General features: G+C 52.5%; 7 protein-coding genes and 3 non-coding genes across 10 annotated transcripts; 4 read left to right on the forward strand and 6 right to left on the reverse strand.

Annotated features, from left to right (window-relative positions):
• Positions 1-812: 812 nt before the first annotated feature.
• N0V96_003319 lies at positions 813-886 on the reverse strand. Its single transcript has one exon. It is a non-coding gene; the product is annotated as a tRNA-Asn (tRNA).
• A 1,310-nt stretch (positions 887-2,196) lies between these two features.
• N0V96_003320 (uncharacterized protein) lies at positions 2,197-4,832 on the forward strand (the record flags this gene model as incomplete). The annotated part of the gene is made up of 2 exons (XM_053191101.1): positions 2,197-3,898; positions 4,333-4,832. 2 exons carry the CDS (start codon positions 2,197-2,199, stop codon positions 4,830-4,832), a joined length of 2,202 nt encoding a protein of 733 aa, XP_053051526.1.
• A 568-nt stretch (positions 4,833-5,400) lies between these two features.
• N0V96_003321 (uncharacterized protein) lies at positions 5,401-5,904 on the reverse strand (the record flags this gene model as incomplete). Its single annotated transcript, XM_053191102.1, has 1 exon — positions 5,401-5,904. The coding sequence occupies one exon, from the start codon at positions 5,902-5,904 to the stop codon at positions 5,401-5,403; it is 504 nt and encodes a 167-aa protein (XP_053051527.1).
• Positions 5,905-9,409: 3,505 nt separating this feature from the next.
• Positions 9,410-10,879, forward strand: N0V96_003322 (uncharacterized protein; the record flags this gene model as incomplete). Its single annotated transcript, XM_065756801.1, has 4 exons — positions 9,410-9,603; positions 9,708-9,850; positions 9,930-9,947; positions 10,452-10,879. The coding sequence occupies 4 exons, from the start codon at positions 9,410-9,412 to the stop codon at positions 10,877-10,879; spliced, it is 783 nt and encodes a 260-aa protein (XP_065614568.1).
• A 269-nt stretch (positions 10,880-11,148) lies between these two features.
• On the reverse strand, positions 11,149-11,247 carry N0V96_003323. The gene has a single exon. It is a non-coding gene; the product is annotated as a tRNA-Leu (tRNA).
• A 2,796-nt stretch (positions 11,248-14,043) lies between these two features.
• Positions 14,044-15,840, forward strand: N0V96_003324 (uncharacterized protein; the record flags this gene model as incomplete). The annotated part of the gene is made up of 4 exons (XM_053191104.1): positions 14,044-14,259; positions 14,335-15,145; positions 15,203-15,594; positions 15,652-15,840. The coding sequence occupies 4 exons, from the start codon at positions 14,044-14,046 to the stop codon at positions 15,838-15,840; spliced, it is 1,608 nt and encodes a 535-aa protein (XP_053051529.1).
• A 470-nt stretch (positions 15,841-16,310) lies between these two features.
• Positions 16,311-17,723, reverse strand: N0V96_003325 (uncharacterized protein; the record flags this gene model as incomplete). The annotated part of the gene is made up of 2 exons (XM_065756802.1): positions 16,311-16,313; positions 16,440-17,723. 2 exons carry the CDS (start codon positions 17,721-17,723, stop codon positions 16,311-16,313), a joined length of 1,287 nt encoding a protein of 428 aa, XP_065614569.1.
• A 1,721-nt stretch (positions 17,724-19,444) lies between these two features.
• Positions 19,445-19,528, reverse strand: N0V96_003326. The gene has a single exon. It is a non-coding gene; the product is annotated as a tRNA-Gln (tRNA).
• A 1,158-nt stretch (positions 19,529-20,686) lies between these two features.
• Positions 20,687-22,198, forward strand: N0V96_003327 (uncharacterized protein; the record flags this gene model as incomplete). Its single annotated transcript, XM_053191106.1, has 1 exon — positions 20,687-22,198. One exon carries the CDS (start codon positions 20,687-20,689, stop codon positions 22,196-22,198), a length of 1,512 nt encoding a protein of 503 aa, XP_053051531.1.
• A 268-nt stretch (positions 22,199-22,466) lies between these two features.
• Positions 22,467-23,306, reverse strand: N0V96_003328 (uncharacterized protein; the record flags this gene model as incomplete). Its single annotated transcript, XM_053191107.2, has 1 exon — positions 22,467-23,306. The coding sequence occupies one exon, from the start codon at positions 23,304-23,306 to the stop codon at positions 22,467-22,469; it is 840 nt and encodes a 279-aa protein (XP_053051532.2).
• Between the last annotated feature and the right edge of the window lie 214 nt (positions 23,307-23,520).

Raw genomic sequence — 23,520 nt, forward strand, 5'->3', positions numbered from 1 at the left:
GCGCGACGGGTCGAGAGATTCGATGCTGGGCAAGGATGACCCCCGGACAAATCATCGTGGTCCCCCGCAGGGTTTACACTGACACAAGCACACAAGCTCTCTCTTGTCCAGTGGACGAGGCCCCGGACGAGAAAGCATGCTGTGCTGAGCGCGAGCCTCTGCCTCGGGAACTTTGGCGTGGCCTTAGCGTGCTGTGGCGTGCCTGCGTTCCTTGTGCGATTTGGGTTGTCGGGACCAGCAGCGAGTGACAGGTCTTTGTCTGAACATAAATCATTCGAGAGGCGTTGTGCGTTTGGCCGACTTATAGACATGAGGCTGAAATGCTAGGAGGAAAATGGCTCACTGCATTCCTTGGCATCATTTTGTTGGACCAACGTGGATGAAGTGATGCCCTGGAACGCCTCAGTATCTATCCATAAGCGATTCACATTGAAATTTGCGAGTTTTTACTTGCTGGGGGCTCTAAAGCGAGAGAGGCTTGCAGCCCCATGTCGACCGGTCGAGTCGAAAGCATTAGCGATACCAGCCGCTCCACCAGATGGATGATGTCTTAGATTGTCTTTGTATCGATGGGTTGACGAACCAGAAAAAGCAAAGTGGCGGTCAGCAAGACTTGGGGTGAGATATGATGGACAATTAAGTATGACGGGGATCCGGGAGTCGTCTCAAGTTTTCAACCTTACTCCGCATAGATGTTCGAGATGCGGCACAGCTGCCTGCAGAGTGACAAACGAGTCAAAAATCACACCAACACCTTCGTCATCATCATAAAAGACAAAAGAGAAGTCCTTGGTGGATTTTAACCACTGCAACTCCCCGAGGTGGGCTCGAACCACCAACCTCCAGATTAACAGTCTGACGCGCTAGCCAATTGTGCCATCGGGGATAAGCTCGAAATGAGCTGGAAGGACCTTGTTGTCGTCAGCAGCGAGAGAGCAGCGTTATCAAAGTCCAATCCTAGTTAGGTGGGGGTTTGGTGGGTTTCCACCGCTGAAGTGGGACGGTTTGGTGTTTGTCGACGATGGCACGAGGGCTATGAGCATTGGCGTTTTATAACTGCCGGCTTGGAGAACAATTTGATGGCTGAGAATTGGGGAATTTCGCAGCCGCCAGTCTCAAATCCTAAGTTTATTTCGGCATGCTCAGAGAGTAATAGTACTTGACGTTTGCGGTGGACAGGGATGGTTAAGTTGAGTTGTTGGGCATGCGGAGTTGATTCAGACCGGGAGGTATCATCCAGTATCAGTTGTCATGTTTGCTTCTTCTAGAGAGTATGGGTATTCTTGGTGAGAGCTCTTAAGCTGTTGAAGCATGTGTCGCAAATTGCTTGGCTTGTGCTGGACTGTGGAAGTAGCAGTGTCTCTCATCAACTCTTCCACATCACAGAACAGTGACCTCAGAGCTACCAAGGTAGCAACAGGGAATTTGTGGCGCTTTGAAAGCCGTTATTTGTGGTCAAACAGTTATCAAGATTTTGTAGAGTTACCGCCGCTGGCACTCATAGAATCATTCTTCCCAAGCTGCGCATCCAGGATTGAGGTCTAAGCAAACACCTAACACGACTTCCCGAAGTTGAGTTGAGAGTCAAAATCAGCCTGTCAGCATACCTTAGTAAGGTGCTTTCTGAACACCATCTTGGTGCCCTAAATGATCCCCGCATGCCCCTGCCAGCTCTAGCCGGCCAAGGCCCGTCCCCCACACTCCCGGGGACCCCGCAAGTCAAGAAGATGGCATTTCAACGATGTTCATCGTCAATGCCTGGAGAGAAACTAGCCAGTTTCTTCAGTAGCAATGTATGCCTGTGGATTCGAATTTATCCTGCGCTGACGTGTAGTTTGCCGGATGACACAACATTGGGGGGTGGGTGTGAAGGCTACCACCAAACTGAGTGAAAGAGAAAATAATCTAGAACTAAGAAATTATGACACGAAGATGGCTGACCTGTCTCTTCTTGCGTGAGAGCTTGATCCCCGGAACAACTTACGCGTTATGTGGGATCTGCGGAGTATCGAACGTGCGGACATTCGGTTGCTGGAGGCATCGGTCGGCTTCCGGCAATCTCAACCACCGACACTTCGGAAAAGCCGAAACGCAACACCACATTACTTACGCCTTGCTCTCGGCTTACTTATGATAGCATTCACTCAACATTCGATTCCTAACCTAAAACGCCAAGTCTCACTACCATTAAGAAATATGCTCAAACCACAAGCCAACTCGACTCGAGACGTCGTCTCTTTAGACGGCATCTGGAACTTTGCCATTGCATCATCACCCGACATTGAAGCAGACGCACCATGGTCTAAGCTCCTGCCGCCAAAACTTCAAGTACCCGTACCCGCCAGCTACAACGACATCTTTGCAGATGAAAATATCCGCAGTCACGTTGGGTGGGTGTACTATCAACGCCAAGTCACAGTGCCTCGCGGATGGTCGCCCGAGGATCAAAGATATTTCCTGCGATTCGACGCAGCAACCCATCGCGGCCGTGTCTACGTCAATGACAAGCTAGTCGCTGATCATGCTGGCGGATACACCCCCTTCGAGGCAGACATCACTAGCATCATCAAACCCGGCGAGAGGTTTCGTCTGACTGTGGCAGTGAGCAACGAGCTGAGCTGGGAGACGATTCCTCCCGGCAAGATTCAGACCCTCGCCAACGGCAAGCGAAAGCAGAATTATCAGCATGATTTCTTCAACTATTCTGGGCTTGCACGATCGGTGCACTTATGTTCAAAGCCAGTGGTGTCCATCAGCGACATCACCGTCGTAACGGACGTCTCGGAGTCGGGAGCAGGCAAAGTTCAGTATAAAGTTCAGACTTCGCAGCCGGTGGAGGATGACAAGGTCAAGATCTCTGTTCTTGACGAGGAGGGGTTGACCGTGGCTCAAGCGAATGGGACGAAAGATGAGCTGACGATCAACTCGGCTCATCTGTGGCAACCCGGCGCGGCTTACCTGTACCAACTTCGCGTGGAAATCCTATCAGACTCCAGCAAAGACGAGGTTATCGATACTTATGAACTCCCCTTTGGCATCCGCACAATCTCGGTCAAGGGGAATCAATTCCTTATCAACGGCAAGCCCTTCTACTTCACCGGCTTCGGCAAGCATGAAGACTCGCCGATTCGCGGCAAGGGCTTCGATCCGGCCTACATGATTCACGACTTCCACCTCATGCGCTGGATGGGAGCAAACTCATTCCGGACAGCTCACTACCCCTACGCCGAAGAAGTTCTCGACTACGCCGACCGACACGGGATCGTCGTCATCAACGAGACTCCCGCGGTTGGTATCAACCTCGGCATCATTGCCGGCGTCTTCGGGCTCAAGGCGCCTCCCACTTTCGCCCCCGATGCATGCAACGAGAAGACACAAGCGGCGCATGACCAGGCTATCAGAGAGCTCGTGGCGCGGGACAAGAACCATCCGTCGGTGGTGATGTGGACCGTTACCAACGAGCCCGCCTCGGCGGAGCCCGGCGCGAGGGAGTATATGGAGCCGCTGGTCTCATTGACGCGAGAACTGGACCCGACTAGGCCGGTCTGCTTCGCGAACATGGGGTTCGCGACGTTCGAGAAAGATCTCGTGACAGACTTATTCGACGTCATTTGCTTGAACCGCTACTACGGATGGTACTCTCAGACGGGTGACCTGGAAGAGGCGGAGCAGGTTCTGGAAAAGGACTTGCTTGGATGGCAGGCCAAGTACGGCAAGCCCATGATCATGACTGAGTACGGCGCCGAAGCTGTGGCGGGGCTACATGCCGTATGTGACGTTCCCTGGAGCGAGGAGTACCAAGGAAAATTTCTGGAAATGTTCCACCGAGTATTTGATCGCGTTGAGAACGTCGTCGGAGAGCACGTTTGGAACTTTGCGGATTTCCAGACGACGTCGAGTATTACTCGGGTCGACGGAAATAAAAAGGGCGTTTTCACACGGGACAGAAAGCCAAAGGGGTCTGTACAAGTTTTGAAGGCAAGATGGACGGCGAAGCAGGCGAAAGATGTATGATACGGTTTATGGAAGAATAGAGATACTTGAGAGCAGTTCAGATGCTCTCGTGATAATCAAAAGAGTGTACAAGCAGCCACTATACCAGCTAGCCCGTTCCAATTCCGCTGCGGTCGGCCCCACACGGAGCCGAGGTACAAACTCGAGGCCGGGTGACTAACCATTAATAGGGGCTGCCAAGGCACCCCGCATCTCAGCCCAAGCTCAAGACTTCAAGGACAGTTCAAATGCAAATGGATTCCACATAAGAGAGGAGTTGCTTGTTCTCAAACCTTTGTCGTTGGTAATAGCATACTTGGCAAACTAGTATAATCACAGTAACCATGGCACGCCTTCCGTACCCCGACATTAAGGGGACTCCCCTCAACATCTCCAAGCTTCTAGCCCATAGCCCGGCTACCGTCAACCACTGGTCGAAAATCGCAGGTGCTCACTTCAAAGACCTCGAGTTATCCTCCAAGAATCGAGAATTGGTGATTCTTCTCAGCACAGCAAAGTTCCGGTCCACCTACGAGTGGACGCATCACAGCACAGTCTCCGCCAAAGAGGGTGTCACAGACGCCCAGCGCGAAGTGATTGCCCAGGCTGGGAGGCAGAAGGGATATTTCTCCGCTCAGGGGAAATTGGAATCTCTCGCAGACTTATTCACACCGCGAGAGAAGACGCTCCTCCTGTTTATCGAGGCCGTCATTGACGGGCCAGAGGTGGCGGATGAGCTATGGGCGAAAGCCAAGACTGAGTTTTCTGACCGAGAAGTCGTGGAAATGATTACGCTGCAGGTTGGTTTCCCGGTAAAAGTTGCTGGGTCTGGGTGCTAACGCAGTCAGGGTTTCTACTACACCTTTTCACGCCTTACAACTGTCTTGAATGTAGAATTGGAGCCCTTCGCCAAGCCATCTAAGCTTTAAGAGAGGCGTCTCAGGGATCCCATTCTGGCCGTGATGGTGATTCGATAACACTGGAGTCGCACCGCGGGAGGACGTGTATCCATGCAACAACCGTCACAGAATGCTGATCGCGGCTTGGCAGACTGTAGGACCCAGAGAAGCTACTTGCTCTTTCTCAAGTATGGTCTGTAGGCTGTAGTCTGTATTCTGGAAGAAACTGCTGTATGTGGCCAGACATCAAGATCGATTTCACAGCGGATGGAATGCGGTTTGAGTGTTTTTTAATCTCTTTTATATTATTAGAGTGTACTAAAACGTACCGATACATCCCCAATAATTAGAAATGGCCAGCACTTGATCGAATCATCCGAGCCGGCACGCAGCGCCTATTCGTCCCGTGAATCTTTCATGATCATCGACTCTTTTCCCTTCTCCCCCAATTCCGCTGAAAGTCTCATGGGATATCACACCCATAGCCACTGTCGCTGATTAAAGGCAATTATGCGGTGGAGGCGTTAAAGTCGAGGGCGGTGGAGGCGTTGCCGGCCTCGGCCTCGTCCTGGGCAATGTTGTTGTTGAGCTTCTTCTGCTCGGTGGCCATCTTATCGGCGACATCCTCGCCCTGGGCTGCCTGAGCCTGAAGCTTCAGCATGGTGGCAGTGAGCTTGAGGACCTTGTTCTTGATCTTGCCGCGCTGGAGGGCGTCGGCCTCCTCGCCGGTGGCAGCCTCAATGGCGGGGTTAAAGGCCTCCTTCTCGGCGTCGTTGGCAATGGAGTTGACGCTGTTGAGGAAGTCCAGGTCAGCCTTGGCGACGGTGCTGAGGTCGGTGGGGAGACCGGAGAGCTTGTCGAGAGCCTCCTGCTTGGCGGTACCGGCAGTGCCGCCGCTGATGGAGAGGTCGTTGAAGGTCTGGGTGGAAAAGACGGTGGCTTGGCGAGCGCCGAGAGGAGCTGCGGTGGCGAGGGCAGCGAAGCCGAGAGTGATGACGGAAGAGAACTTCATATTGCAAGTCGAAAGATTGTTCTTGAAGAAAGAAGTCGATGTTATGGAAGACGAAAAGAGGGACACGGACCCGGATGAATTGAAATGAGTGATCAAGATGCGTTGGAAGAGATAGAAGACAGCACAGCTGTTGTAGAAGAGAAGAAAGAACAAACAAGGTTGTAATGATTGTGAGCGTGATGAGGAGAGGAAAGAAGAAGCGGCACTAAGAGGAAGATCGAGCTGATCTTTATAGAATATTTCAGACGATCTGCTAATCCGTTCACATTAGGATATGGGTGATATTGGATTGATGCATTGGCATGTTTGCGTCTCCATGTTACGCTATCCTTCTCTCCCCCTTGTCGTCGTTCTCGTAATATGATGCTCTAAACATCACCCCTGGGCTCGAGTGCCCAGCTGTCGCAGTTGCAAAGAACTTCAGACCAGGGCCAAAACTAGGTTGCATGCGGAGGCCAACATGGGATGACATGGGGCGCTCGAGACGGGTCGGGTTGAGACGTCAACGTCACGAACATTCTTGGTGATTTTCCGCAGTGATGGATAAGATGGATCGTGGAATCGATGGCGACTCCGCGTTGAAGGAGGTCTGAAGTTCGTGACGCATGGGTGCGATGAAGCTGCCAAGATGTTGCGGCTGCATCTCCTAGGCCTGATCGGGAAGCCACATTACGGCCGGATCTGGTGAGAAGCGACAGGGAAGCCCCTGACTGGGCGCTTCTCGTTACAACTTTGAGCCTCGTGAGGCTCCATGAGGACGTTGAGGGGGGCGGATTGGAACTGGTGAAGGAGGTGAGGATCAGTATCATCGACGCAAGTGGGTACAGGGCCGGGGGCTTGAGAGATGGGCCTGGAGTGATGCAGCTGGTCGTCAGCCCAACCAAGCCGGAGTTGTCTACCGAACTTCGAGACCATAGGGTAAGCACCTGCGCATGTGAGCCAGGGTCCTGGATCTTTCCATATCGTCTCTTTATCGGACTCTGAGGTAGCTCATAGAGAGTAGAGATTGTGCCCATGACGGCGGCAAGGCTCCGAGGAATTTGACTCCACCACCATCCTCAAGGAGAGTTTCACGACCCCCTGTATCTTACTGCCAAGCTTATTTTTCAGACGCTGGAGGCCAATTTTCGAACGGCAGCAGCTTTGGCCGTGCCCACTTCTGTCGTCGTCCTCCTTTGACACCATGCTCCAAAGAGAGGAGGATCGTTTGAAGACGGGCGTTAGTTCATGGCGTTTGAGCAAAGTTGAAAATGGGTCTTGATGCTCATCAACCAGGCAGAGATTCTGCTGGATGATCCCCTGGTGATCCCAAACACCGCGACCAAAAAAAAAGTCTTGGAGTTCGATCGGGACCCTCATTGACTCGTCTTCTTCCGAGGTTCTACCCATCGGATATCGAACTCATCCCATCTTTTCGCCCGTGTGGCAAAACTTCCTTTGACGTCGGGAATGATGGTATGACAAGTGTCACTGGCATGACTCTCAGCTCACAGGTCAAGCGGCATGTGGTCATTGCATGAACTCTCGTTCCATTGATTGGACGGAAACGAACTCTACCGAAGGTTTTCGGTCATACTTAATCTTAATATTTGAAGAACTAAGTTGTCTGCTTAATTGCTCTCATCTTAATGTTGGATGCTGAAATCGTACTCTCTGCGAGGGTTTGCTGCAGGCTAACCTTAATAACATATCCCCCTAGGCCCGCTAAGAAAAACAAAGTAAATACGCTAGACACTGACCTGCCGTGGCCCGTGAGCGCTGTTGGGTCTATCGGGCCTGAAACCGCTTCATCGCCCCCAGTCTCCCAATGTCACCGACTCAAGTTTAAGCGCTGCGGGGGTAGGCAACAGACGTATTTTTGGGATCCATTCCCGGATTGGCATATGTGTCTCATTATTGTTTGAATCTTGAAAATCCTGGGCGTGTTTGGATGTTGCGGTCAACATGCAAGAGCAGAACGTCTGCCGTATTCGCTTCCGTGTCAACCATGTCAATAACCAGGCAGCTAACCTTGGTCGCTGAGAGATGTTCGCTGTAATTCTTTCAGGGATAGAAAGCAACGAAATAAGACGAAGCGACCTTACGAACTTTTTTTTCTCATGGAAGTGACAGGCCGCATATGGACGGAAAATGTCGACTACAATTAATCCGTCGACAGCACCATATTGCTATTTCTATGGTGTTCGATCTGCGGCTGAGAGTTCATTGTCAAAATCTCAATTGTCCTCCGTAAAGATGTAGGCGCGAAGGTTCTTGTCATAGTTGCCCACCGATCCGCAGAGCGTCGAGGTAAAGATCACTGACTGAGACAGACTGCACCAAGCCTCCGGACGGATGTCGTTATGGCTGAAGCCAGTTTCATGATCTGACTTTGATGTTTTCGACCGCGTCGTGAGTAAATATCGCCGATGGAGATGGAGGATCGTGAACCGGCAGATACCGATTACGTCTTGGCGATGCTGGGGCGCGCTCCTTCTAGCGGCATGGTTTCTCCCATCGAATGACTCGGAGCATCTTGGCCAAGTTCTAATACACACGACAGGCATGTCGGGAGCACCCGTTCAGCATGCGATTCTGTGCAGAATCTCACTGACTAATGCAGCCAAGCCACGGCAGACTGAAGTAGCAGAGCTCGCTTGAAAGCAAGGCCTTTGGCGTTGATGCTGTGCGTTGGACTGACCACAGTCACATGTAAGCTAATAAATATGATTGCACTCAATTGTCGATAAGTACTCCGTACCTCACCTTGTAACACACAACGTTACGGTGATGATGCTGTGGGCACGCATACTCTCTCGCCGGGGTAGACCGGGAGCCGGGCACGGCGGTATGGAATGGCCCTAGAACCGGCCGGCGCCGGGTGGAGCTTATCACGGCGGCTCCAAGATGATCCAGAGAACGGAGTGCAAGAGGGACATGGAGCGAGGTAACTTGAACGAGATAGATAGTTTGGAATAATTCCAAATTTTCGATGGAGAGAGACGGGCACGGATTACCAGAGGGAGAGATAGCAAGTTCCAAAACACATCTGAGCTTTGAAATGAGAGACAACTTTTCTTCATAGTGAAGCATGAACTGCTAGATAATGGTAAGTCCTTTGTCTCTCGGCTGCTCCAAAGAGTCAAAACACTACGCTCACGCATTCGCCCGGGCGGATCTCAATGGACTTTTCAGTGAGAAGAAGAACGCTAATGAGGGCCATTCCAGAAATGGGACATCTGCCCTCCAACTGGATCCATGCGTACCAATCATGAAGCGGTATATCTCCAAGCATGGAGCTACTGCAACGCCCGTTCCGCAAGCCACCATTGGGCCCTAGTTACGCCACTTCTTGCCGGAGGACCGAGATCTCACGCTTTCCCCGCTTGGCTGTCAGTAGGCGTACGATAACGGCAAAGACCGCATAATTAGTCTGGTTTCGGACTCTCAGTCGACGGCAACTACTTGCAAACACGAGTAACACGACAGTACCACTCAAATCAACGGACCCAATCACCAGCATCCAATGAGTGCCAGTCCTGAGCAAGTGCCGCAAGACGGGCATCCAGCGCAATCTCCAGAGCAAGCACCAGATATTATTGAAGCTGGTGGCGATGTGAGCGACGATGGGTTCCAGCCAAGCGAGTGGGATGCTTCCTCATCGGGCTCGACTTCCATCACCTCGTCGGTCCTGAAGCATTCCTATGAGAATGGCAGACGGTACGTTTCGCAAGCAGAACCGTGGATGTCGAGTTTATTACCTGCATTTGTTCAGAGACTTATCAAATTGAACCTCCAAGCTATCACTCTTTTCGGGATGGAAGATACCCTATCCCCAACGATGATATTGAGCAGAATCGCGAAGATATGAAGCACGCGATGGTCATGGAGCTCACTGATGGCAAGCTGTTTCATGCACCGATCGGCGACTCACCCAGCAAGATTATTGATCTAGGCACGGGCACTGGTAAGTTATCTTCAAGACCCTGTCACAAGCGAGATTCGGTCAGCATCACACTCGAATGCTGAATACTTTGTCTTCACAGGCATGTGGGCCATGGAAGGTGTGTGACACTCACTCCAAGCAGCTACATATGAGAATAGAACATGACGGTTGAGAATCTGAAGTCGGAGATCTGTACCCTTCAGCCGAAGTTACCGGCGTGGACTTGTCTCCAATCCAGCCAACCTGGTACATCCATTCGGTCGTTTTATCGCAACAATATTCTAATCTGGTTCGTAGGGTGCCTTCTAATGTACACTTCTTCGTGGATGATGTGGAAGATGAGTGGCTGGTAAGTGCTCTACCGTGGAATGAGATCTTCCCATCGAGAGGGACTCTAACTGGGAGTGACCAATACTACCTAGTCCGGGGACAATTTCGATCTCATCCATATGCGAAACTTGGCATCTCTCGTGCACGACCTCCCAAAGCTTCTCAAACGAGTCTTTGAGTGAGTCTGAATCCTGATACTCTGCACACCAGTGACTCTACTCATGTATAACATGGCACTTATCAAATTCACTTTGTAGCAATCTCAAGCCTGGGGCCTATGTTGAAACACAAGACTTCAGCGCCAACGTCAAATGCGATGACGGTACTATGCCCGAAGACTGGCCCCTGCTGGAATTTTGGTCCAAGATACGCGACGCCATGCACCAGATGAAGATTGACATTCAAGTCGCCCCGCGCATCGGCGCCCTCATGAAGGATGCCGGCTTCGTCAATGTCCAACTCAAATCGTACAAAGTGCCAGTCGGCCGTTGGCCTCTCAACAAGACACTGCGGCTAGTCGGGTATTACATGCGCTCAGTAACGGAGGATTTCTTGGGCGCTGCTGCGAGCAAGCCTTTGGCAGCTCTGGGGATGGAGCGGACAGAGATCGAGGTATTTCTCGCATCAGTCCGGAATTCGATCAAAGATCCGAATGTGCATGCGTATGGCACGTATTATTCTTGGGTTGGACAGAAGCCAGTAGAGTCAGGTCCTGAGTGAAGAGATTTCATGATACGAGTAGCTCGCCTTTCCACTGCGGGTTATCCGAGTCCAGCTTCTTACCTATGGAGAACGAGGCAACAATCTAGCGTTTGAGAAAAAAGAGATGGGATTACAAATACCGACACCTTCGATCGAATTCATGATCAGTGTTTACATCAATCAGGAAAATTTCTAGACCACCTGTGAGGCACCTTAACCACCACTTAGTGACTTATCAACTGGTCTCATGCAACCAAAAAGACTGCTCATGCACATAGACATCAAAATGAAAGGGACGAGACTCGAACTCGCGCGGGTTGCCCCACCAGGAAATAGATGTTAAGCTGACCTTAACCTGGCGCCATAACCAACTCGGCCACCCTTCCGTGATGTAGATCCTCGGAGACCCGAGGATTTGGAGGTGGATGCTCAGATCCTGGCCTCACTAGTCCTAAGATTGCAGGTGGAAGAGTGCACGTGCTAGTATGGATATGATCACGAGCCGAAGTCGCTTCACAAGTTCACGATGTTTTGAGTTGTGGGCTGTGGGTTGTGGATATATCGACGCTAAGAACCCTGGCAGCGATAAATTTTCTTGCGGGCCCCAGGAACTCAAAGATAATTACGTTAGCGTGAAGACTGGAGAAAACCAAAGTTGGCCAGACGGTCCCAGACCCGGGGGACCGATGTCTTTTCGGTATCGTGGAGGCAGCCGAAATATTAACATAATCTTTTTCATCGGGTCAACCCCATATCTGGAATATGTCTAACCTAGCGTGTATCCCCACGATCCAACCCCACCAGTCACAGCATCATTTAGTTTACGCGACGTTCAAACCTAAAGTTGATGTGAGCTAACGTACGGATACATTGGCTCTTTGGAATACCCCGGTGAGAGACTGACAACGTGGTCTTTGCACCAAAATTGCCGTCCTGCAGGACAATTGGTGCACCGTGACCAACAATGCGGATCTCGGCATCTCACATGACACCTCACGGAGAAAACATGCCAATCAAGCGGGCATGTAATGTCTATCTGACATATGCTGTTGTGAGCTGAAAGAGGGGTAGAACGCTGTTACACAGATTGCAGGAGAAACCTCGTCACGGGACCATTCAGGTTCAAGTGAATCACCATCTTCTTTTCGGCCAAATGCAACATCAAACATACGCGTAACAACTGCACGTGATTTCACTGTGCTTCAAAGTCTTCTCCATCATGATCGGCTGAGATCCCGCATTGAAAGCTGACTCTTCTCCACATGGCTCACCCTCTCTTATCAGAATTGAAATCTCCAGGCATGAAGTTGCCCGTCCTCGTGCCTGTACACAGTCCATCTTTACCACCATAGATCAATAGTAGCGGCTAGATCGATACTTGTGGAAGGAATTCCAAGGGAATGGATGATCAGCGCGAACCGCAGTGTTGGTTTGAGCTATACTCGACTCATTTTCTAGAAGCCATCCAGCCAAATTATCGCGGCTATCCGTGAACGGGCGCGCCCTGCAACCGAGCCAATTCCAGACCTTTGTGGAGTTCCCAACAAGAAGTTCATCAACATGAAGCTGAAATCACCGTGGTTTAGCGCGACTATGGCATGACTTTCATCGATGTCTTGATCATCCTTGGTGCCACGTTGCTGGTATCGCCCGAAAGGGCACGATGGTCCGCAAGGCGATGTCCGCAAACGCGTTCCAGCCTCTCTGCTTGGGTTTCCATTGGCCCTCTGACTTTTGCAGAATTAATAATATCGCCAAGTTGGGTGACACCTCGGCCACTATTGGCTCGGTTGGTATCAACGTGAAGTAACCCTTGCCGGTTTCCCGGGAACCTCGAGCGCGCAAGGCGCCTCAGCTCGAAGGCCGGGCGCCTTCCAAATGCCAGGCTGGTTCGTCCGCCTCGTGTCTTTTGAGGAGACCTGATTAAGCTATTGGGTCTTTGTCTCTGCCCCGGACCCGTGGAGACGGATCTCGCAGCTGGGTGGAACGGGTGTGCATTTTGACTGCATTGGACGCTAATTTCGCGGAGAACTAGCGCTTGGTTGCTGACATGGACCATGGTCTGAGACCACGTTGACACGTTCAGCTGTAGAAGCGAAGGGAGATCACTGGGGAAGGTTGAAGATAGAGGGGACTGGGCCTAAGATTTGCTGTCCATTGCATCTGCACTGCAGCGGCTACAAAACAGCATGAATGCTCGGTGGGAAGCGGCTCAGTGTTGACCGAGATACCGAAGAGGGGGGCGGCTGAACCCGTATTTCGCGACGCGGTGCGGCGGCGTTCCTACAGGCGGCTACGCCTTTCCCCATCTCGGCGGTCCAACGGGTGTGCTACGACGCGCCCTAATGAGAGCCGATGATGGAGGGTGGAAGAGGTCGAGAAACTACTTAGTTTAACAACTCGCCGTTTCAGTAAGTGGCCGCCGCGGTCACATGGGGAGCTAAGGAGCCGCGTCCATCCAAGGAGCCAAGCAAGTTAAGCAACGCGGCGTACTGGGGAAGTCAGGAAACTAACCCCAAGAGCGAAAAGAGCCCCGAGTTTATGACAAGGCCCCCGTTGGTGAAAGGGCCGATGGGATAAGTTTGCCGGACCCTGACTAGTGTCCCTAACTGGTCCAACTGCGCCGTTTCTCCAAAAACCTTGAGCAACCTCCCACCCCTATTGGAGCGCGTCGGCGCATAGGAGAATATCTGACCGGGCTCGGTTCATCATCAGCCGATATTCGATCCCCCAGAGTGTCACCCGCCCTTCTTCCCCATTCCCCAGGCTCATGTGGGAACGGGTCTATGGACCAATGCGGGGGGCGGGGTTGAGGACGTTTGGGGAACCCCAATATGCCCAGATTGCGCTTGTGAGGATTCCCTGTGGGATTCAGATCCCCGTCCACCTTTTTTTCATACGTTCGCGTTGGTTCAAGTTGCGCTAGCGTAATGACACCCGACTGGGGTTAACTCTTAAGACAATGTTCCATTGGACATGTAAGAAAACGAGAACTGGGGAGTAAGACAAGACCTTTATTAAACAGCCTGCCCAGTACCACCCTCTCTCTCTTGGCTTTCGTCTCTTCTCTGTTCTTGCTTGCTCGCGTTCCCCCGTCCCCCTCCTCCTCCTCACCAAGCAACCCGGCCAAACAAACCTCCAACTCCAAATTCTCGGTGAGGTTTCAAAGAGAGTCTGCAAACATGAGCACCACACTCGACTCCAAGTCCGACCCGGCAAAGGTCGAGGCCTACGGCGACATCGACCATGTCGCCGACCTCGACGAGAAGGCATCGCCCGCCTCCTACAAGGCCGATGCCATCGAGGCTGAACAGGCTGAGCACAACATGGGAGTCATCGAGGCCGTCAAGGCCTACCCCATGGCCTCCCTCTGGGCTTTCATCATGTCTACCACGATTGTAAGTCACTTTAGCTACCTCAAGTCTATTACACACAAATGTGACGACCGGTAACTAATCACAATGGTTTGCCAGATCATGGAATCCTACTGCGTCTTCTTGATGGGTGCTTTTGTCGCCATGGACGAGTTCAAGGACACATTCGGTGTCGAAGCGGACGACGGCAAGCAGATCGAGGCATCGTGGCAATCCGCCCTTCAGATGGGTGGTCCTCTCGGCGCCATCATCGGTGTCTGCATCGCCGGTCCCATCACCAGTCGCATCGGATACCGCTGGGCCACTATCTCCGGCCTCATGTTCCTTAACGCCTTCATCTTCGTCTTCTACTTCGCCAACTCGCTCGCCGTCATGTTTGTCAGCCAGCTTCTCGAGGGTATCCCCTGGGGTATCTTCATCGCCAACGCGCCCGCCTACTGCTCTGAGATTGTGCCCATGCGCCTGAGAGCCCCCGCCACTCAGATGCTTCAGATGTTCTGGGCTATCGGTGCCATTATCGTCGGTGGTGTCTGCTACGTCTACGAGAGCAAGAGAGACCCCAGCGCGTACAGAGTCCCTATCGCCCTTCAGTGGATGTTCCCCACTCCCCTTGCCATCCTTCTGTTCCTTGCCCCCGAGTCTCCTTGGTGGTTGGTTCGCAAGGGACGTCTCGAGGAGGCTGCGGTTTCGGTCCGTCGTCTTGGTCGCTCATCTGCCGTTGCCAACATTGAGGAGTCCGTCGCCATGATGCGCCGTACCATTGAGCTTGAGAAGGACGTCAAGGACCCCAGCTACGCCGAGCTTTTCAAGGGCACCGACAGATACCGCACCCTTATCGTCTGTGGTGTCTACGCCGCCCAGAACCTTACTGGTAACCTCATCGCCAACCAGGCTGTTTACTTCTTCAGACGTAAGTTTCCAACTCTTCTTCCCTTTTCAATTCATATGGAGGCTAACACATAAGCAGAGGCCGGTATTGGCTCCCAGCTTGCCTTCGCCCTCGGTCTCATCACCTCCGCTCTCCAGACCGTATTCGTTATGCTTTCCTGGATTCTCACGACCTACCTCGGCCGCCGCACTATCTACGTCTGGGGTTCGCTCATCAACGTTGCCTTCCTCATTGCCCTCGGTATTGCTGGCTCCGTCGGCAAGTCTACCGCTGCCTCCTTGGCGATGGCCTCTTTGGGTCTCATTGTCTCCGTCGGTTTCACTCTCGGACCTGCCCCCGCCTCGTGGGTCATCATCGCCGAGACATCTTCCATTCGCCTTCGTCCTTTGACCACTGGTATCGGCCGTGCCGCTTACTACGTCGTCAACATTCCCTGCATTTTCCTTGCCACCTACATGCTTAACTCTACCGTAAGCTCTCACTCTTACCTTGTAAGGAAGGTTCACATTTACTAACACACGCAATAGGGTGTCAACTTGGGCGGCAAGTGTGGTTACGTCTGGGGTGCCACTGGTTTCGTCTGCTTCGTCGTCGCTTTCTTCTTCTTGCCTGAGATGAAGGGCCGTTCCTTCCGCGAGATCGACATCATGTTCAAGCGCAAGATTCCTGCCCGCCAGTGGAAGAAGACCGTCATCGACATCAACGATGACGAGTAGATGCACACTCATTACAACTTCTAATACTGGGATCAGGTTCTACTAAGCCTCAAATCCTTTTGCTTATTGAGAAGTAATGCAGTCAACGCGGGATGGCTCTAATAAGGTTGTGCCACGACGAAGAGGGTACAAAAAAGGGGGAGAGGTGAATGGGAAATGATTTGAAGAGTCTATGAGAATACGGGCAGATATCTGAATATTATCAGCAAGTTGGCCCTATATCTATATGTGCTTGACATACATGAACTTTCAAGTGTTTCCGTGATTCACTTGGTTAAATGTTGCTCCTGTCCACATCATGAAGCTGTCTAGACCTAGGTATTCATCAATGAGCCAATTGAGTCTATTGTACTATATCGCAAGAACGGCGAGGTTGTAGACAAGGTCCAGGGTCAGGGCATAATCTGGTGCATCATTAGCGACGCTGTGACTAAAAGCCCCTTCCTCTCAGATGAATAGACTGATCCAATTTACTTATGTATGTATGTTTGAGATGACTCTCACATTGATGTACCCTAGACAGAATGAACGGGAGCCACACGCACCCGTCCACTTCTATCTGAACGACTAATACAGACGAGGTGATTCGAACCTCTTACCTCATCCTCGACATGGCCATCACTCGCGTCAGTAGCACCCTCCAGAATCCACGCTGTCTCATCAGACACAATTTGCGCCACACCCTGCCAATAATTCCCTTGGCTAGAGTACCGACTCTGCACCATAAAAACGAGCACCACGGCAAGACCACACGACATGTTCAGAGCCATGACGCCGAAGATGATGAGCAGGCCGCGCAGGCTCTTGGGAGTCATCACGCGCACCGACGAAGTCAGGATGGCGTTGGCCTGAACGTCGAACTGCGGAAGCGCCTCGTTGATAATGGAACCCGAGAGGGCTGTCAAGGTAGACTGCATCGCTACGCCAGGACGATTGGTGACGTTGAGAATGTCGGCAAAGATGGCCTGGTACTCCACGTGCGGCTTGATGGGGGAATTCCCGCTGCCTTGAGGATCCATGAAGAGAGAAAAGTTGAATGTTCGCGGCGAACTATATAAGTCGTTGATGAGTTTGTTGGTCAGGTATTGCGTTGCGTTCAGGTGGCGGGTGTTTTGTGTTGAGTCCACTGAGAAGATCCCGCGGCTGTTGGTGCTCTTGCTGTGGGATCCGATGCCCATGAGTTTCTGAATTTTCTTCGTGTTCCAGGCCTTGGTCTCCGGAGTCCAGGTGACTTGCGACTCCTTCAGGTCCTTGTTGCTGGAAACCTCAACTTCCGCAAAGTTGAAGGCCAACTGCTGGAAGCAGAGCGACATATCCAACCTCAACACGCCCGTCTCGATTCTTTCTCCTGTTGGAAGACTTCCCCCGATGGGACGATTGTATGTGAGCCATTCGCCATCAGTAGAAGTAACATTATTCAAATCGAATGTCCCCGCCAGAACGCGATTTCCCGGTCCTTTCCATAGATCGTGGGTGCCGTTATTTCTGAAGAATAGGAAGACCTGAGAGTACGCCATGATGGGATCCTCTGAGATGGTGTGATTCTGGGCACTTGGTCGTGCGGCTGTGCCATTGGGGATGCACAAGCTGTTGGTGAAGCCCTGTCGTGCCTGCGTTTCAGTGTATTGGAACTGAGGCAGCGAGCAGTTGAAACCTGACGGAAAACAGTTCCCGTTCTCGCAGTTTCTCGGCGGTGATAGACCTGCCTCGCGGAACATGCTCTCATATGATAAACTACCCGCTACATTCAGAAAGAAAGGGATAGTGCTCGTGCCTGGTGCGGGAGCCGTCACGGAGAGGAAGGCGGCCACCGACGGACGGAGACATACAAAGCGCGACTCGAAGCCGTAGGCACCGCCGGTATATTGGCGTAGCGTAGACATTTGTAATGTTGAGAGGGGTAAAAAAGTTCTTCTTATGATGCCAGTATCGCTGAAGCTCGACCGATCACCTGTCGTCGTGTTTGCCCGTGAAGGCGCCTCGCCAAATGGCACATATGCGGTCGGGCGACTAATCCAGTTATTCATCTGCCGATTCAGCGAGATAACATCGCGACTCATATGCACATTCAGTATCCTTGCTTTGGCATCACCCACAAGATCGTCCATATCCAAATCGGACACCAGGAGAGTCGATGAGAATTGTATAAACAACGTCGTCAGCAATAGCAAGATTGCTAATCCGGTCGGCACATATGCTTTTCGTGCAGACGTCATGAGTAGCCAAGTCAGCTGGAACGGCCCATCATTCGTACACCGGATGATGGAAATCTCAGCAACTCGAAAGAGAGGAACACCATGCTTTTCTAGAACCACGCCGGCAAGAAGGCTTGTGTAGATGGAAGCCTGTGCTGTGACTGCTATTCGTAGCAAGACTGTTGACAAAGTGATAGCCTGCGTAATGTGCTGGTTAAGCATGATCCATCGCCATAGGGTCGCGGCTGTCCTGCCGTCTTGCGAGCCTTCGCCGGTCCATAGGAAGAGGAGAAAGCCGAGGATCGCGAGTACCAAAACCGTGCCGCCGCCTACTGTTGCGAGACCGAGGGACCCAAGTCCTTGTTGAAGACGCTGGGAGAAACTTGGTGGGTGCTTGCTTTCTGATCTGTCGTGTTCTGGCTTGAACTTGGGTTTTGAGGTCTTGAAGCGCGTCATGCCGGATGTGAAGCAAAGTCCCGAGCTTGCTTCAACCAGAAGTAAAATTGATATCAACGAGGACACATGTATGAGGTGAAATATGCTCACGAAGGTAACTCACAGATCGTCGAAGATCCGAGATGCACATAAAGCCGTCTTTAAGCTTACCCTCAGAACTGACTTGACCTCTAGAACACTTGTCAGTTGGTACTTACCCTCAAGAGTCTCCAGGGGTAGTAGGAAACATGCATATTTCCAAACATCATCCCTGCGTTCAACGGGTCAACACAGCATCGGCTGCAACTATACGAGCTATTGACAAATGTGCCTTGCCGGGCAAGACAGGCTGTCACACATCGGCTCCGAGCCGTCGGTATCGACGTCAGTGCCTTTAGGTTGGTCGCCGGCGCATCACCCACAACTCTATCACTCACCCGAGTCAAGATTGTGATGCATTAATGCCAGCCGGGAATGAAGTGCCATCCCGTATGTATGTTGGTTGTTGGATGACCTCTGTGCGAGGTGAATGCAGGGATGCTCCGGCAAGTCGTGTCGCAGAGACCGAAAGAAGCTCGACATGCCTGCTCCGATCGCACACGCTAGGTCTTAAGTTGTCCAGAGCACGATAAGGTGACGATTGACATTCGATGGGAACATCAACAAAAAGACGGCGGGAGGAGGTGCAGCCTATCAGATGCTTGAGCAGGCCTCTCGAATGATTAAAGTTACTGGTGGGAATGAAAGTCGAAGTTACCTCGGTGAAATAACCAATGAAAGTATGCGATGATACCGTCAAGCTTTGCAGATGAATGTAAAGTATGATTAGAGGACGGACAAGTTCGTTAACAACCATCTGAGTAAAATCATACTGACGCAAAACTACAGAATACTGCTTCACAAACATTTAGAACACCTTGATTAGCATCAGAACTTTGTAAGAATCAAAGAAGATGACAAAAAGCAAAAATGCAAGGTCGTACCCGGGTTCGAACCGGGGTTACCAGAAGTTTTGATATAATCAAAATCTGGAGTGATAACCGCTACACTATACAACCTTGTTCAGAATTGACCGTTATGTGATTGGCCAAGCGATTTACACGACTATGTTAGCCGCGCTCTGGGATGTGGAGTCGCCGCATGATCCGAGAGTCAACGCTCCGAGAGTCAATGACGCGCTGGAAATCACCTGTGAGCCGCCCTTATTGCTAGCCAGCGTTCAATCGCAAAAGCAAGGTCCCTTGTGTAGTGTTCAATACGCGTATCGAGTTGTCCAAGTTCATCTTACAGAGTTGTCTTGGCACTTACCTTCATCCAAACGGCCAAAGTTCCAAGTCATGCTCTGCAAACCAAATAAATGTAACACGCTTGGGGAGAGGATTCGGCGAATCGCGGTATTGTGTATGGTGCGAAATTTCATTTCTCTCATCCCCAGAAACTTACGACTCCATCTTGCAATATGTCCCAGGGGATAGTCTGTCTTGGCACCGCGATTCTCCGTAGCAGTGCGCCCATATTTGAGCTGCCGGGGAACGACTTTTGACCCAGTTCCGTGTGCGGGCGTACCTGACAAACTTGGCCGAAAGTGCGCCACACAGCACAGAACGTGTTCGACGTCCGCTGTATTTCTGCATGCGGTACCGATGATAGTGAGGCATCAATTTGGCGGGAATTTCTATTTCACTGTGTATGTTAACCGCAAGCCCCTCATTGCGAGCAGAAATTCATGATGCTGCTCAGTCCCTCCCGAAAGTCAATGACTCAAGCGCCCAACAACGTCCTCTCCACAAGCCCGGTGACGCGGGTCATCCCTGATTCCAAGCCGAACTCTACCTGTAGAAAAGCTGGGAAACAATCTAAAAAGGTTTCTGCAACTTTATTGCAGTTGGCAAGATGAGCCACTCTACGGGCGAGCGTTGTCCTGCTGAACCCCTTTACCAATACCACCACAGCAGTTCATCCGGTCTCCGGTGCTCCCGAGCTCGACGCGAGCGGATGCCTCCGTTACAACTTGCGGTAAAACTGCCCGACGACGTGGTGCAAAGAGACGATGCCAAGAAATCATGATAGAACGCTGGGAATTAGGGGGAACCGAAGAGATGAGATATAAAGCAAAGCCCTAGATGCATGAGCTTCACCAAGTGATGTTCTTTTGAAGCTTCCAAGCTCTGCTGTTCCAACTTCAGTCTCTCCTTTTCTTGCTGCATTCATTCACCATGGTCCGTCTTTTCAGTATCGCCGCTTTTGCGACGGCATCCCTCGCTTCGTGCGCCCAGGCCCAGGGTCTAGAGACTTGCCTAGAAACGGCCGGCCTTCTCACATCATTCCCCGAGACTAACGCCTCGTTCCCGACCGACATCCTCCCGTGGCAGCGCCGCATCGCCCCCACTCCGGCCGGTGTCGCCTGGCCGCGCACCACCGATGAGGTCGCCGCAGCCCTCGCCTGTGCCCGGGAGGCAAAGGTTCTGGTTGCGGCCCGTGATGGCGGTCATTGCTATGGCTCGTACAGTCTACCCAACGCCGGGCTCACCATCAACATGACACACTTCCAGGAGACCAAGTATGATGAGACCACCGGTCTGCTTACCTACGGCGGCGGCTCTCTTGTGAGCCCTGTTGTCAGCCAGCTTTGGAAGGAGCACGGCGCCCGTTTCCCTCATGTCCGCGCCAACATGGTCGGCCTGATCGGCTCTTCCATCGGAGGCGGCTTCGGCTCCCTATCCCGCATGCTCGGAACCCCCATGGACTACCTCGAGGGCGCCACCTACATGCTCTACAATGGCACCATTGTCGAGACCTCTCGCACCGAGAACCCCGAGCTGTTCTGGGCCCTGCAAGGTGCCGGCAGCTCCTATGGTATTATCCTGAGCCTCACCACCAAGACCTGGAAGCCCACCTACCAGCAGGCTATCAACTACACCATCACCCTCACCGACAGCTCCCTCTCCGCCGGCGTTGACTCACTCCTCGCCATCCAGGAGCACTACCTCTCTGGCCAGTGGCCCGACGAGCTCACCATGCGCTGGTCCCTGACCGCCCCTCCCTACACCGGCTCCGGCTTCTACTGGGGCAACCCCGAGGACTTTGACAAGCTCCTCGAGCCCCTCATGGCCAAGCTCCCCAACGGTACTCAGCTCACCCGCACTGTCCAGGACTTCTGGGCCGTCGAGAACGTCGCCACCCCCTCCATCGACGTCCCCGTTGACACCTTCCCCCCTCGTAACTTTTACCTCCAGGCCCTCGTCCTCCGCGAGGACCAGCCCTTCACAAAGGCCTCCGCCACCGCCCTCTACAACTTCACCACCGTGGCCTTCAACCGCGCCGACCTCACAAAGTTCGGCTTCATCGACCTCTGGGGCGGCAAGCCCACAAAGGCCCTCAAGGACGACGACACCTCCTTCGCCCACGCCAACAGCTTGTGGCTCATCCGCTGGGAGGGCCGTCTCGCCACCAACTTGACCCAGTTCCCCGCCGACGGCCTGAGCTACATGCAGAACGGCTTCCAGCCCTTCAAGGACCAACTCGCCGCCGAGGGCGTGCCCCTGCGTGGCTTCGTAAACTACCGCGACACCGCTCTCACCGTTGATCAGTGGAGCGAGCGCCTGTACGGCAAGAACTACGCCAAGTTGCAGGAGATCAAGGCCGTGTACGACCCCGAGGGCATGTTCACTGCTCACCCGCAAAGTATTCCTCTGCCTGGCCAGCAGCCCCCTGCTGCCATCAATTAGACGGGATATTTGATCACATAGAAGATGTAAATGAGGCCTCTGGAGGCCAATTAAAAGATCTGTACATATTGACTGGAGCAGGACTGTTTCGAGTCCTCCCCAAAAACATAGTTATTCTTGGAGCGGTTCAAAGACTTTTGATTCATAAAAAAGGTGCGCCACGTAGCAAACCTGGTTGAATGACACATCCAGTTCGACGCCGCTCGGTTTTGTCCGCGTTGTTTGTATCCTGTGACATCCTTCAAGCTTTCTTCGACGGTAAAAGCTCTCAAGCAGCCAGTCTCCCTCCGTCCAAGATCCTTTTCGCCGACTCCTTCACCGCGTTCATCGCTACAAGGTACAAACTTGGTCCGACACTGATCCTAGCGACACCAATTTCGCCCAGCTCCTTTGTCGATAGCGAGTCCGCCCGATCCCCAAGCTTGACAGCAACCCGCCCACCGAGCTCTTTCACAAGCACCTGAACCTCCGATGACCGCAGCCCGCGTCCGGAACCGCCCCAGAAAAACACAGTCGTCGCCCCGGCCTCCAAGTAAGCCCGGCCCCGCTTCACGGCCTCTGTCAGAGCACTCTCGTCGTCATCCGCGCAATACGGCTCGAGGCGGAACACATCACACCGAGCGTTGAGGATAAAATCGGGACACCCGGCCTCGCGAGCCGCCTCCAAGGCTCTCTTGAGGCGAGCGACCTGCGTTTCTACGCCATAGAGGGACCCCTCGATGCCCTTCTCGAATCCGGCGGAGGGGATGCTGTCTTCAATGTTGGCACCACTAGCGCCTAGCTTGACCACTTCCGTTACGACCTCGTCGATTAGGTCTCCGTAGCCGTCTTGGAGGTCGACGGAGAGAGGGAGGCCAGCGGCTTTGGCGGCGGGCGCGAGTTGGCCTATCGCGGCCATGTTTTGCTCTAACTTGAGATCCTCATCTTTCACGCCCACTGTTGCTGCGATGGTCCATGATGCGGTTGCAATGGCTTTTACGGGCTTGGAGTCAGTGGTGTTTAGCGAGATGATTGCGTTGAGGGAGGCTAGGTCCCAGATGTTGGTGAAGATGACTGGTGATGCGGGGACATGCAGCTGCTTCAGCTCTTGGGCGAGTTCGTTACTCATGTTGGGCAGTATGATGTCTTATTTGGTGATCAGCTTCACGTATGGATGATGAGAGTAGCACTCAGTATACCTCAGTATGTGAAGTTTATATGTGACGTTCAACCTGGACCTTAAGGATGACTCCCAGAGGGCCCCATGCGCTAGTGACAAACGAAGGGCGTCGTCCCAAATAACATCGGCCCTCTCCCGATGCAAGCCGCACGCCTGGATCCGA

The sequence above is a fragment of the Colletotrichum fioriniae genome (assembly GCF_027942845.1).
Source record: "Colletotrichum fioriniae strain IMI 355084 chromosome Unknown scaffold_3, whole genome shotgun sequence".
NCBI classification, from domain to species: Eukaryota; Fungi; Ascomycota; class Sordariomycetes; order Glomerellales; family Glomerellaceae; genus Colletotrichum; species Colletotrichum fioriniae.